Raw genomic sequence first — 14,360 nt, 5'->3', positions numbered from 1 at the left:
TGTCTTCGGAGAGAGAATCGAGGATGCCTTCGAAGCTGAAATTCAGAATACCTCTTTTCGCTTCATGTTCTCCTGATACCTGGGCCAAAATCTGGCAAAAATTTTCAGAATGCACAAAATTGGGCTTTGTAACAGGAGAACATGATGTCGAAAGAGGTGGCACTAAGTAATGTCTTCGGAGAGAGAATCGAGGATGCCTTCGAAGCTGAAATTCAGAATACCTCTTTTCGCTTCATGTTCTCCTGATACCTGGGCCAAAATCTGGCAAAAATTTTCAGAATGCACAAAATTGGGCTTTGTAACAGGAGAACATGATGTCAAAAGAGGTGGCACCAAGTAATGTCTTCGGAGAGAGAATCGAGGATGCCTTCGAAGCTGAAATTCAGAATACCTCTTTTCGCTTCATGTTCTCCTGATACCTGGGCCAAAATCTGGCAAAAATTTTCAGAATGCACAAAATTGGGCTTTGTAACAGGAGAACATGATGTCGAAAGAGGTGGCACTAAGTAATGTCTTCGGAGAGAGAATCGAGGATGCCTTCGAAGCTGAAATTCAGAATACCTCTTTTCGCTTCATGTTCTCCTAATACCTGGGCCAAAATCTGGCAAAAATTTTCAGAATGCACAAAATTGGGCTTTGTAACAGGAGAAGATGATGTCGAAAGAGGTGGCACTAAGTAATGTCTTCGGAGAGAGAATCGAGGATGCCTTCGAAGCTGAAATTCAGAATACCTCTCTCCGCTTCATGTTCTCCTGATACCTGGGCCAAAATCTGGCAAAAATTTTCCGAATGCACAAAATTGGGCTTTGTAACAGGAGAACATGATGTCGAAAGAGGTGGCACTAAGTAACGTCTTCGGAGAGAGAATCGAAGATGCCTTCGAAGCTGAAATTCAGAATACCTCTTTTCGCTTCATGTTCTCCTGATACCTGGGCCAAAATCTGGCAAAAATTTTAAGAATGCACAAAATTGGGCTTTGTAACAGGAGAACATGATGTCGAAAGAGGTGGCACTAAGTAATGTCTTCGGAGAGAGAATCGAGGATGCCTTCGAAGCTGAAATTCAGAATACCTCTTTTCGCTTCATGTTCTCCTAATACCTGGGCCAAAATCTGGCAAAAATTTTCAGAATGCACAAAATTGGGCTTTGTAACAGGAGAAGATGATGTCGAAAGAGGTGGCACTAAGTAATGTCTTCGGAGAGAGAATCGAGGATGCCTTCGAAGCTGAAATTCAGAATACCTCTCTCCGCTTCATGTTCTCCTGATACCTGGGCCAAAATCTGGCAAAAATTTTCCGAATGCACAAAATTGGGCTTTGTAACAGGAGAACATGATGTCGAAAGAGGTGGCACTAAGTAATGTCTTCGGAGAGAGAATCGAGGATGCCTTTGAAGCTGAAATTCAGAATACCTCTTTTCGCTTCATGTTCTCCTGATACCTGGGCCAAAATCTGGCAAAAATTTTCAGAATGCACAAAATTGGGCTTTGTAACAGGAGAACATGCCGTCGAAAGAGGTGGCACTAAGTAACGTCTTCGGAGAGAGAATCGAAGATGCCTTCGAAGCTGAAATTCAGAATACCTCTTTTCGCTTCATGTTCTCCTGATACCTGGGCCAAAATCTGGCAAAAATTTTAAGAATGCACAAAATTGGGCTTTGTAACAGGAGAACATGATGTCGAAAGAGGTGGCACTAAGTAACGTCTTCGGAGAGAGAATCGAAGATGCCTTCGAAGCTGAAATTCAGAATACCTCTTTTCGCTTCATGTTCTCCTGATACCTGGGCCAAAATCTGGCAAAAATTTTAAGAATGCACAAAATTGGGCTTTGTAACAGGAGAACATGATGTCGAAAGAGGTGGCACTAAGTAACGTCTTCGGAGAGAGAATCGAAGATGCCTTCGAAGCTGAAATTCAGAATACCTCTTTTCGCTTCATGTTCTCCTGATACCTGGGCCAAAATCTGGCAAAAATTTTCAGAATGCACAAAATTGGGCTTTGTAACAGGAGAACATGATGTCAAAAGAGGTGGCACCAAGTAATGTCTTCGGAGAGAGAATCGAGGATGCCTTCGAAGCTGAAATTCAGAATACCTCTTTTCGCTTCATGTTCTCCTGATACCTGGGCCAAAATCTGGCAAAAATTTTCAGAATGCACAAAATTGGGCTTTGTAACAGGAGAACATGATGTCGAAAGAGGTGGCACTAAGTAATGTCTTCGGAGAGAGAATCGAGGATGCCTTCGAAGCTGAAATTCAGAATACCTCTTTTCGCTTCATGTTCTCCTAATACCTGGGCCAAAATCTGGCAAAAATTTTCAGAATGCACAAAATTGGGCTTTGTAACAGGAGAAGATGATGTCGAAAGAGGTGGCACTAAGTAATGTCTTCGGAGAGAGAATCGAGGATGCCTTCGAAGCTGAAATTCAGAATACCTCTCTCCGCTTCATGTTCTCCTGATACCTGGGCCAAAATCTGGCAAAAATTTTCCGAATGCACAAAATTGGGCTTTGTAACAGGAGAACATGATGTCGAAAGAGGTGGCACTAAGTAACGTCTTCGGAGAGAGAATCGAAGATGCCTTCGAAGCTGAAATTCAGAATACCTCTTTTCGCTTCATGTTCTCCTGATACCTGGGCCAAAATCTGGCAAAAATTTTAAGAATGCACAAAATTGGGCTTTGTAACAGGAGAACATGATGTCGAAAGAGGTGGCACTAAGTAATGTCTTCGGAGAGAGAATCGAGGATGCCTTCGAAGCTGAAATTCAGAATACCTCTTTTCGCTTCATGTTCTCCTAATACCTGGGCCAAAATCTGGCAAAAATTTTCAGAATGCACAAAATTGGGCTTTGTAACAGGAGAAGATGATGTCGAAAGAGGTGGCACTAAGTAATGTCTTCGGAGAGAGAATCGAGGATGCCTTCGAAGCTGAAATTCAGAATACCTCTCTCCGCTTCATGTTCTCCTGATACCTGGGCCAAAATCTGGCAAAAATTTTCCGAATGCACAAAATTGGGCTTTGTAACAGGAGAACATGATGTCGAAAGAGGTGGCACTAAGTAATGTCTTCGGAGAGAGAATCGAGGATGCCTTTGAAGCTGAAATTCAGAATACCTCTTTTCGCTTCATGTTCTCCTGATACCTGGGCCAAAATCTGGCAAAAATTTTCAGAATGCACAAAATTGGGCTTTGTAACAGGAGAACATGCCGTCGAAAGAGGTGGCACTAAGTAACGTCTTCGGAGAGAGAATCGAAGATGCCTTCGAAGCTGAAATTCAGAATACCTCTTTTCGCTTCATGTTCTCCTGATACCTGGGCCAAAATCTGGCAAAAATTTTAAGAATGCACAAAATTGGGCTTTGTAACAGGAGAACATGATGTCGAAAGAGGTGGCACTAAGTAACGTCTTCGGAGAGAGAATCGAAGATGCCTTCGAAGCTGAAATTCAGAATACCTCTTTTCGCTTCATGTTCTCCTGATACCTGGGCCAAAATCTGGCAAAAATTTTAAGAATGCACAAAATTGGGCTTTGTAACAGGAGAACATGATGTCGAAAGAGGTGGCACTAAGTAACGTCTTCGGAGAGCAAATTAAAGAGCGAGAAGTGGCTCAGATGTTTCGAGACAGTGACTGTTTAACGAAGAGACGCAGAATTTTGGAGCGCCTCTTATTTGCAACTTTAAGGCGATGCCTTTGACTACTTTTTTAGTAGTTCTTTAAAAAATTAATCCACGATTCCGTTTTGGAGTATATATACATGGAGGTCTCATGACCTGGCAAATGCGTTTGTAATATAGAAGATAATTACATGTGAAGATAAATTCATAATTCAGATAAAGCAAATATCTTGCGCAATTTTCAAATCGATGACTACACTCTAAAATGCAGCCGGTGATCGCATGTGACGTCTTTTAAAGTCCCTTACCTGTAAAGCAGAAATACATACGATTAATAATCGTGTACATAAATAAGTTTAAAAACTATTTGAAGTGTTCACATTACCCGTCCCGTCATATGCGCACCATAATAACGCCTGTTCAAATGTGAACCGCATCGGTGTCTATATAGTTATTTTGTGAGCGTCATGTTGACGGTGAGAAGGTCAGTGAGAATTGAATACGTGGTTGCAATACGATGGTGATCGAGGAAAAAGGTACCGAGTTGTTGAAAGAAAATCAGGTGAACGATGTCGCGGCCGCGAAGGGACAGAAGACGTACTCGTTGGAAAGTATCCTTTTTCGACAAAGAATTTCCGTATGCCCCGGTAGTTCTGTCAGTACCATATGTCAGTTTCTAACCTGCATTTGTCACATCCTACCTTTCGGAATCGAGCACATACCATGTAAATCAAAATTACTGCGTAGGAATGCTTCCGCTTACACTTACGAGCGATCATAGTATCGTAACTTCTGATTTCGAGCGATTACTGTAATTTTTTTTTATTTACGTTACCACAAATATTGACATTTCTCTCGATGCCTGTTAAACGCAGTTTATTATGAACAATCGGTACTAATTTTTCCGTTTCTCCGACGCTTCTAAACGTCATGCGATTATATAGCAACTTAACGAAGGAACAGTTCTGAAAATAATAAAAGAAGCGCAACAGCAACATGGGTTGAGGCACGGTGATTACCAACGATACCGTGGATATTGCTCAAGGAGGTTGAGACGCCTCCGAAAGGTGCTGAAAGTCCCACAGGCGGACAGACGTCATTTCAAAAGGAAAGACATTACGCCTGTAATGGTGAATGATGATAAATTCTTACAAATTCCATTGATAATGGCAGAACGCTGCTGGAGTTACGCGATGCAGTTGCGTCAGGAATCAAATACAGAACTAAGAAAGAAGTTCCACTTGGTATCGAGGCTAAGAAAAGCTGCTACATACTCTCTACAGTTGCAAGAATTAATAGAGGTGAGGTGAATTTTTTAATTACATTTTTAGTAGTCTTTCGTCATATACAATTTTTACAGAACGTTAATTGCGACGCAAGGACGAAACTAGAAGCTCAAGCGTACGTGGCCTGGATACAGGGAGCCCTGCATTTCGAGTTGCAATTATGGAAGAATGCGATGGAGAACCTGAAGAAGGCTCAGGTGGTGTATGGAAAGCTGGCCTCGGCGCTACCAGAAGCCGAGCAAGTGATGTACAACGCACGCGTCGAGGAAATCGCCCCTGGCCTTAGATACTGTGCCTACAATATCGGAGACACCACTGCCATAGACGACTTAATGCAGATGAGGGGTCAGCTGAGTGGTGAATTGCTGGCTAGCTTGGACTCTCTGATAGCTCAGACGCGTGAGAAGCAAACAAGCTCGGAGGAGGTGACTTGGCGCGGCAAGTCCTGTGGCGTAGTGCCGCCAAGAGCTGCGGGCCTGTTGATCGCCGATTCGAGATTGAATCAGACGTTGGAGAAAGCAGCCACGAATCAAGCCAAGATCGATCTGCTGGAGGCGCACTTGATAGATTGTAAAGATGCGATTTCAGCGGTGCGAGATTTCTTCAAGAACGACCTAAAGAATAAGGACAACGAGAAGCTGACTCCGTCGCAGCATTTGATCACTTACTTGCAGTACATCAGACTGTCGCGCACCCTAGAAAGGAATTTGGCGTTGATCGATGCGGCGGAGGAGTCCGCCAAGGCAAAGCCGCAGGACATCGTGAGACTGTACGAGGCGGCCCTCCACAATCTCATCGAGATCTCGCAGCTGCAGGACGACGAGGAGTTTGTGCGGGAACAGGAGGCCAAGACGAAAGGTTACAGGGCATTCAGGTGTTACTACATGGCCCAATCGCTGGCGAACCTTCATCGATGGCGCGAAGCGATGGCTCTATACCAGAGGTCCGCGCAGCACATGAAAGATGCGCTCGAGTATGGAGAAACGCTTCCGAAATCATTGGAAGAGGCTCTTCAGAAGCTGGTGGCTTCCATAGAAGGCGCGAAGTACGCGGCACACGCGCACAGCGTTCTTGAGGAGGGGCAGGAAGAGGAGCCCGGGACCAACAAGTACACCAAAACGAAGAAGCCTCTGTTCGAGCGCCTCCCCGAGTACAGAGAGGATCCAGCGCTTCTTACGAAGCAGCCGAACGTATACAAATTGCCGCCGTCTATGCAGCCTATCCCTTGTAAGCCACTGTTCTTCGACCTGGCCTTCAACATGGTCGAGTTCCCAGACTTGAGCGAGAAACTCGGCGACCAGGCTAAGAAGGCGGGCCAGGCTGGTCTAACGGGATTCGTCAAAGGTTTATGGGGGTGGGGTAATAAATGAAACAAGGACAGTTGAACTGGAAGGCATCTGGACTTTGGATAATTGTCGTACGTAGTACGATGTGTTTTTACGGTATTCAATCACCTCGACGAGAATCAAGATTTCACTTATACCAACCAGCAATATTGAATAACAAAAATAAAGAGATATTATTAATACATTCGATGTTATAATTTACCACTAACAAGTCTACCGTCCTTTCCGCGAAATATCAATTGTTTTAATTTAAAAGAGTTGAGACAATTTCGAAATTAATTCAATATGGCAACTTATTGCTGATTCGCTATATGAAAGAGAAGTGAATTGATTTAAAATTTTCTTAAGCCTCTGTGTTTCAATCTTCCTCTTTCGAATGAGACCTCGCCCAGTCCCAAATCTGCTCATATAAGGACGAAAAACGAAAAATCCCGAACCCATGTTTCGGGCCAGATTGTGTCGATATACAGCGCGCTGCATTACCCGTGTCTACCCCCGTAACATTTACATAATAAATACATATGTAGACCCTCGAAACTAAAGAATCGTACTCACTTTTCTTTGAAATTCTAAATAAAACCGCACAAAAAATTTAAAAAAAAATGCGTAACCCCTTCCCCCCGTTTTATAACTCGACGAATGGAACTGGATTGAAGTGATAATTTTCTTTAAAATGGGGCACTTTTTATCATATTCCGGTAGACGACGTGCAGTATATATATCCCCGCGATAAAATTTTCAAGGCTAGAGCAATAAACAAAAATTCGTGATTAAAACTAGTTACGTAACCAACAACGCCTCTATAAAAGGCTTCAGGATGAAGGAGGGTCTTCAGATTATAAATGAATAAATTATAGTTTGTCCAGTTAAGTATCTATGATCTTACCGATTAATACCTTCTTAATAGCTGAAAAAACCTCTAAAAAAAAATCTTAATTTATATTTAATGCATTTGAGTAATATGATTATTACAAGCACACGAAATTGTCGCAATCATGTGAATTTTCCGTCATTTTATTACATTGACTGTACAAAGTGTGTCAGTGTATGAAATTCTCAAAGGGGTTGAAATTACCACTTTTCTGTTGTGGCACCTCCCCAGCTTTGGGCAGCTGGAGTAGCAGTTGGCGCAGGTGTGGACCATTCCTCCGAAGTCTATATAAAAAGTCAAAATAAATAATCGTGTACAATAAAGGAATATTAAAAACCGAAGGTGTTCTTATTCACCTGAGCAGCCCAGTCTCCGCTTGCCTGGAATGCTGGAGGAGCAGCTGCGGCTGGAATAGCTGCCGCAGCTGGTGCAGCAACATCGTCGGCCCAGTTTTCACTAGCGACTGGACCCGGCTCAACTTCATTAACCCAGCCAGGTTCTGGAGCCGCTGGAACTTCAACTGGTCCAGTGAACTCTTTGGCTGGCGCGATCTCCTTAGCAGCCTGCTCTTCTTTCTCAGCCTGCGAAAGCATAACAGACTCTTATTACGGGCCCGTCTTTCTATGCCACGATAACATACGTTCTTAGAAAATATTCAGAAAAGATTAAGCCATAAATAATGTCAGCAACTGCATTTCTGGATGTTGTTCTTTCATCATTCATAAAGTAAGAGAAAAAGATCTATGAAGAACTATATTTAATACTAAGATAGAGGTACAAACCTCTTCTGGGTCTCTGTAGAAGAACAAGTCGACGACGACGTCCCACTTGGTTTCGCGAGCAATAGAACCCCTCAATCGAAGTACTTCTCTAGCCAGCAACCACCACATCAGACCGACGCAATGGAGACTCTTTGTATTGCATGGAATGGTGATGTCGACAAAACGAAGAGGCGAATCAGTATTACAGAAGGCAATTACTGGAATGTTCACGTAACTAGCCTCTGTGATTGGCTGATGGTCAGTGGCTGGGTCAGTGACGATTAAGAGACGTGGCTCACGGAAGGCGGCCTGAAAACAGTTATATAAATTACCATCTGGTACCTTTATATCACAGCAGTATCTACTTAACTGTGCAATAAGATCAGAAAAGATTAAGCCAAAATAAGTCAGCAAGAATAATTATGGTAAAATGTTGTTCATCATTCGTAAACATAAACATGTGGCTCTTCTTTGATTATAACCAAAAATTACCTGGATCTGATTGGTGAAGGCACCAGGAGTGAAACGTCCTGCAATAGGCGTGGCACCAGTGTGCTGCGCGAATTTCAAGACAGCTCTTTGGCCAGTTTGACGGCAGCTGATGACGAACACTTCGCTGGGGTGTTCAATAGCGACGATGGCGCGGGCTGCCAATAACAGTTTCTCCCAGGTGTGACGCAGATTGATAATGCTAACTCCTAGATTTCAAAAAGGAGTTGTTATAAGCTGTGGAATAAGGACCATCGAATACTTTATAGATAAAATGTACCATCGCTCTTCTTCTTATAGACGTATTGCTCCATCTGGAAGTTAATATTCTCAGCACCCAGGTGGGTGTACGCAGCTAACATCTTAGTAACATCATCCTCTTTGAGGGACAATACATCTAAACCTCCTGACATCTTAACGTTGTGGTTAACTTACGAGTAACCTAAACATAAGTATCAATAAGACCATATATTCTTCAACTTTACATTATTCTCCTATCAAGGAACCTTTATATACTATGTACTCCGTTTGCAACTACATTTGGAACCAACTTTCTTTTATTTAAATAAAAAATCGGTCATATAACCTCACTTTATAACCTACGATTTAAATACTAAGTTCAATTGAATAAACAATTGACGCATTATAGATCTCTGATGATAAGAGTAAATGTATAGAATATAATAAAAGAATAATTCTTAATAGCAATTTAACATTACTATGTTAATTGTTTATTAAACGATACCACGTGCGTTGACCGACTTGAACATTGAGAGTATTTTGTAACTACTTGTTATTTGCACTAAATTTTCTATAGATTTGAATCCCCATGTAAAATCCACTGTTTATTAACATATATCTTCCGGATTATACATAAATAAATACAATAAATAAAGGAAAATATCGCAGCGAACTTACGTTATCAATGCCACTAGGAGACTTCCAAGCGGAAAGGAAGTTCAGCACGTTGCACACAGGCGTGCTGCGTGCTTGACAAACGGTGGATCGAAAACAATATTTATTGTAAAATATAGTCTGCCATTGTCACAAAAACCATAGATAAATGTAACAATTGTGAAATTCTGTTATAAAAAAGCTTAATGATCCTTCTTCATAAAATAGGAAAAATCTAATTAGAATTCAAGCAACAACGTAGCGGAAGTACACCGAAAGTGAAGCGCAAAATTTGAAATTTAAACTGGAGTCGCGAAGTATAAATTTATAAATTCGATTTAATAAAGTACTATTAAAATTTCCCACTGCGTATTACTTTTTCTTTTATACATATCGTATAAGTTTCCTTTCATGTTACGAAATTAATTTCTATGTTGAATAAATCTCGGCAATAATGATATCTATATACGAAAAGTTTAATTGTAATAATATAGAATCGCAGAAGAAAAGCAGCAGTTAGAATCTTTGCATGCATTCGTTTCGTACTGTTGTATCATTCTTATAACAGTAAAACCGTAATATCAGCGATTCTGTAGCGTCTTGCATCCTAACCTATAATACAGATCCTCGCGAAGCATTATCCTCCTTTTCACAAATCTGTAATTAATAGGGTGCAATGCATTGCGTATGAAAAAGGCACGGTTTCTTAAAATGGTATAGAAGAATGTATCCAGCGAACCATAAGACTATCTTCGTTTTGGACCACACACCATATTTCGGCATATCTACTGAGTGTCCGCTGGAATTTGATTTCCTAAAGAGCCGCGGTCAGAATCTAATTCCCCTGGCACCTGTGTGCAAGTCTCTGTGGACCACCAGCGTAGAAGCCTCTTTGGAATACTGCCGCATAGCTTGGGACCTCTTTCCCACTGGAAAACTGGTATACAATTTTAGATATCCATTTATAATCATTGTCTTTGAACTAAATTCAAAATTGTCGATTCGTCTTCATTGTAGATAAGGTTTGTTGTGACCGATCGTGCGGCGTACGTACTAAACTCATGGAGTCCATCTCAACAGAATTTGAACCATGTAAGGTTTATCAGATTTCATGGTTTCTTAGTACTCCTCTGTTGGAAAGTAATGTTTCTAACAGAGAGTGTTATTATTATAGATAATGAACGGCACAGCCATTCTGGGAGTACCAACAAAGACTCCAGAACCTGGAGAAGACTATTCCGTGATACATGGACTGAGAGTAGCTATAGAGACACTTAACGAGTGTTCAGAGATTCAGCACGAGAAGAGAACATCGTTGAACGAGAGTGCTAGTAAACTGGTTAACAGAGGGAGAGTGATATGTATCACCAGCGCGAGAGATAATAGTAACATGAAGAGCTTGGAAAACATATTTTTGAACGAATTAGCCCAAGAAAATAAAAATGCTTTAGCCTCGGATCAGTAAGTACATTTATAGAACACTTTTGGGAAATCGGATGTGTTAAGTTTGTAACATGTTCTTCTCTTTTGTTTCAGCTTAATACCTGTGGATTATTGCCATCTGGTTATATTGAACATTTTTCCTAATAACATTGAGTCGCAAGTTACGAGTCAGGGACCAAGGGAGGTCTCACCTCTGTTAACAGTAGAGGTGCATTCGATCAAGGCACCTGCGTTACACTCGAAACTGTCGCACCTAATTTTGTCCCACTACGATTTGGCAAGTACAACAGTAACCGGTATACCGATGAAGGAAGAACAGAATGCCAGTTCCTCTGCAAATTACGACGTCGAGATATTTCACTCCTCAGCTGCACATACCGCAATTTTAAAAGGTTCCTTTATCAACCATGCACTGTGAGCGAAGAAACTTAAATGCACGAGCTTGAACTTATTACAGAAATATGTTTTAGGAAATCCACAGGATTCAGCTTTGATTAAAACGTTTAGGAGGTTCGAGGAGGGTTCGGAGTATGAAACAGTAACCCTGAAATGGTGCACACCGAGGGGTTGCAGCGCAGCTGAGATGCAGAATTGCACGGCTATGCACAGGATCACGCCAGTGGATGTAAACAGCAGGCCTTCGTCCTGCTTGATTAATTTCCTCCTGAATGGTAGATCAGTGATGCTCGAAATGGCCAGAAAGAGTGGAGGGAAAACCATTTCCCATTTGCTTGCGGCGCACGGTGGAGAAATTTTTATACACACATTGTCCACTGCCAGAAGCGTATTAGAGGATCCACCTTCGATCAGCGAAGGCTGCGGTGGACGTGTCACCGATTATAGAATAACAGTGAGCACACTGAATTTTAAACTGTCTTTTGTTTAATGACTATTCCTTTTGCCACAATTACAGCCATGTTCTTGCAGGATTTTGGCAGACTTATGCGAAATAATGTACTAGTGCCATTGAAACGAAGCACGAACAGTAACAGCGATGGCCCAGCAGAGAAAATGAGATCCAGATTGGAGCGGCACACTAAATACTGGCCAATTACTATCTCTAGTACCCTCATGTTTAATTTGAAACAGGTACATACTTGAAATGAATTAAATATAATTTCATTTGAAATAATCGCCTGCAATAATTTTTTGCATCGAAGTTAATAGATCCAATGCCAGATCTAATGGTAAAAGAGGAGCTTACTGCTGAGGAAGTTGTTCAATGCAAACAAGTGATCTTCAGTTTGCTACAATTGGAAGCGAAACACGAAGCACTGCCTTTGCCAAGTATAGGAGGAGGCCGCGGTGGTAAAGGTGGTGTACGCAGAGAAGAACATTACAGACTCTTATGGGGAGAGTTGGAAACATTTCTCAAGCATCACGCCAATAATTCTGCCGCGCACTCTGAAGTTCTCACTTGTCTGCTCGAAGTGCGAAGCAAAGATGACAAGGATAAGGTGGAGTTGGACCAGGCGTTGCGCGAATTGGACGGGTAAATTATAAGACATCCCGAGAAAAAGTAGCAAATTTCTGATTTCTCCCGCGTAATTAGCATTGTCTAGCCTCTGCTTATTTTTGTCTAGTTTTGGAAAGGAAGATGGAACAGCCAGAGCCAGTGTAATAAGAGCGACAACCGATTCACCGATGTCACCGCCGCCCAGCACATCGATATCCCTTGGAAAACAACTCCTCAAAGGCGGTCTTTACGCCCCGAAGAGCTTACTGGACGTTTGGTTACAACGAAGTGCGCCTAAGGAGAAGAAGCCAGATTTTCATGGGAGGATGAACAGCGATGGTCCTAAAGCTAAATTGTATCCCAATTTGAAAGAGACTGGCCGAGAACCACGTGAAACTATCCTAGAGGGCTAGCACCCCACTCAGACTGAAGATGAAGTGAATTCAACTACAAATTGAAAAGTGACTTTTATATCGATTTCGTGGACACCGTCACACGTTATCCTTCATTGTCTACGGACGATGGATGTACCACGATTCTTTTAAGTGAAAGAAAGTAACAGTTTTCTCAACCAGAATTTTGTAGTGAATGGATATCCTATACCAATTAACATATAAGTCGGTGGAAGAAATCTACAAGGGTTTTAAAAGTTTCCGTACTAGGAACCGTTCCCCAGACGAAGTCCCAACTTCAACTGGAAACATCATCGTCAGCCACTATTCCATCCGCCATTCCCAAGATCTTCCCCGAAAATAATACCTCCAAAATCAAAAACCTGCCCAATCAAGCCCCAGCATTCAACAATCTCTTCCCAGCATTCCACCGCAAAGAAGTCTCTGTCACCCTGCTTCCCTAACAAGAGCCAGAAAAGAGCGCGAGTCGGAGGGGCACCTGTGGCCCGGAAGATACACGCCAAAGAGAGGGGAAGAGAGACCAGCCGCCGAAAGTGTATCAGTGGTGCAACGAAAGCGATCCACCGACTTCTCTCGTCCCTCCCCCCGTGCTCCTCCTCGCCGCGTCGTTTTACAGAGCAGAGCAGACACGTCTGCCTGGGTGTCTGAGCCACCGCGATACGTTGACCTCCATCGAAACTATAGCTCTATCGTTCCTCCCTACCCTCCCCGGCTGGAATTCCGCTGCTAATCGATGGGTAGGAAGGAAGGAAGGAAGGAAGGAAGGAAGGAAGGAGGAAGGAAGGTATGCCGCACATAATATAAACGCGAGCACCACGAGTGCCCGAGTGGAAAAGAGGGACAGAGACGGAATCGACAGATGAGGAGGTGGAGGTGGATGAGGTGGAGCACCAAGAGTGAGGGAGGAGGAGGAGGGGGAGGGGGAGGGTGGGCAGGGAGGCGGAAGGGGATCAGAGAGTACAAGTGCGTGACGTAATGGTTCATTCATCCCGAGACAGACGATATCCCGGTCAATGGTGTACATATATATTCGCACACACAATCACACACGCGTATCCGTCTCGGTACACGCGAGTGTGCGTGTACACTTCGGTGCGGCCGATGCGTGTGCACGTGTGTGGCTGCGTGTCACGTGAAATACACACGTGCACACGTGGTCGGTCGCTTTGGTTTATTCGTTCCTTGCTTCCACCTGTTCCCTTCGGTCCACGCGACCTCGAGCATGTACCCAGCCACTCTGCAATATCTGCATGGGTAATCTTCGGATCTTCCTCTTAGGGAAATGGGACTTTCGCGGACGATTGTTGCCCTTGTACCGTAGTAACTGGGGCGCGAAAATGCATACAGCGTTTGGAATTTGTGAGTACGTGGAGACTAGGCTCCGTTGTAGGATACTTTATTAAAATGTTAATGGAATATAATTCTATCGAAAGCGTAGGGATGTGGCACACTCGGCTTCTACGAAGTACCGCAACTTCGTTGGCTAAGAAGTCACTGAAATCTTCTTTCAATTGTACAAGTAAATCTTCCTTATTATTCCTCTTCCAGGTACAATCACCATCTGCCTACTACTAGCAGCACACAATTACCCACGAAAGCCCCGAGGAACTTTCCTACAACGACAAACACCAAGATCACCACTAGGACCCCAAAGCAGCAAGTAGTAGCTCCACTCCGCCCCTGTCCACCTTAACTGGGACGTAACCTAGGCCAAGGACTTAAGTTCAACCCTCAACCAACCGTGCTGGGTCCTTTTGGATACAAACGTGACGATACCAAATGCAATG

The 14,360-nt window shown here is 42.9% G+C and overlaps 3 protein-coding genes across 3 annotated transcripts; 2 read left to right on the top strand and 1 right to left on the bottom strand.

The window, feature by feature from the left end:
* Positions 1–4,067: 4,067 nt before the first annotated feature.
* Positions 4,068–6,428, top strand: Srp68 (signal recognition particle 68). Its single transcript, XM_076823884.1, has 3 exons — positions 4,068–4,225; positions 4,578–4,915; positions 4,975–6,428. The coding sequence occupies exons 1-3, from the start codon at positions 4,132–4,134 to the stop codon at positions 6,268–6,270; spliced, it is 1,728 nt and encodes a 575-aa protein (XP_076679999.1). The 5' UTR covers positions 4,068–4,131; the 3' UTR covers positions 6,271–6,428.
* An 811-nt stretch (positions 6,429–7,239) lies between these two features.
* Sta (stubarista 40S ribosomal protein SA) lies at positions 7,240–9,430 on the bottom strand. The gene is made up of 6 exons (XM_076824216.1): positions 9,286–9,430; positions 8,648–8,809; positions 8,371–8,576; positions 7,900–8,187; positions 7,474–7,698; positions 7,240–7,401 (listed from the first exon to the last, which is right to left on the bottom strand). Exons 2-6 carry the CDS (start codon positions 8,778–8,780, stop codon positions 7,318–7,320), a joined length of 936 nt encoding a protein of 311 aa, XP_076680331.1. The 5' UTR covers positions 8,781–8,809; positions 9,286–9,430; the 3' UTR covers positions 7,240–7,317.
* A 139-nt stretch (positions 9,431–9,569) lies between these two features.
* On the top strand, positions 9,570–12,801 carry Asun (integrator complex subunit 13 asun). The gene is made up of 8 exons (XM_076824208.1): positions 9,570–10,201; positions 10,279–10,353; positions 10,436–10,722; positions 10,798–11,096; positions 11,175–11,554; positions 11,632–11,793; positions 11,865–12,196; positions 12,288–12,801. The coding sequence occupies exons 1-8, from the start codon at positions 9,986–9,988 to the stop codon at positions 12,571–12,573; spliced, it is 2,037 nt and encodes a 678-aa protein (XP_076680323.1). The 5' UTR covers positions 9,570–9,985; the 3' UTR covers positions 12,574–12,801.
* Positions 12,802–14,360: the final 1,559 nt, after the last annotated feature.

Source organism: Andrena cerasifolii, chromosome 12 (assembly GCF_050908995.1).
Source record: "Andrena cerasifolii isolate SP2316 chromosome 12, iyAndCera1_principal, whole genome shotgun sequence".
Taxonomy (NCBI): Eukaryota; Metazoa; Arthropoda; class Insecta; order Hymenoptera; family Andrenidae; genus Andrena; species Andrena cerasifolii.
This window is presented reverse-complemented; position numbering and strand designations above follow the sequence as displayed.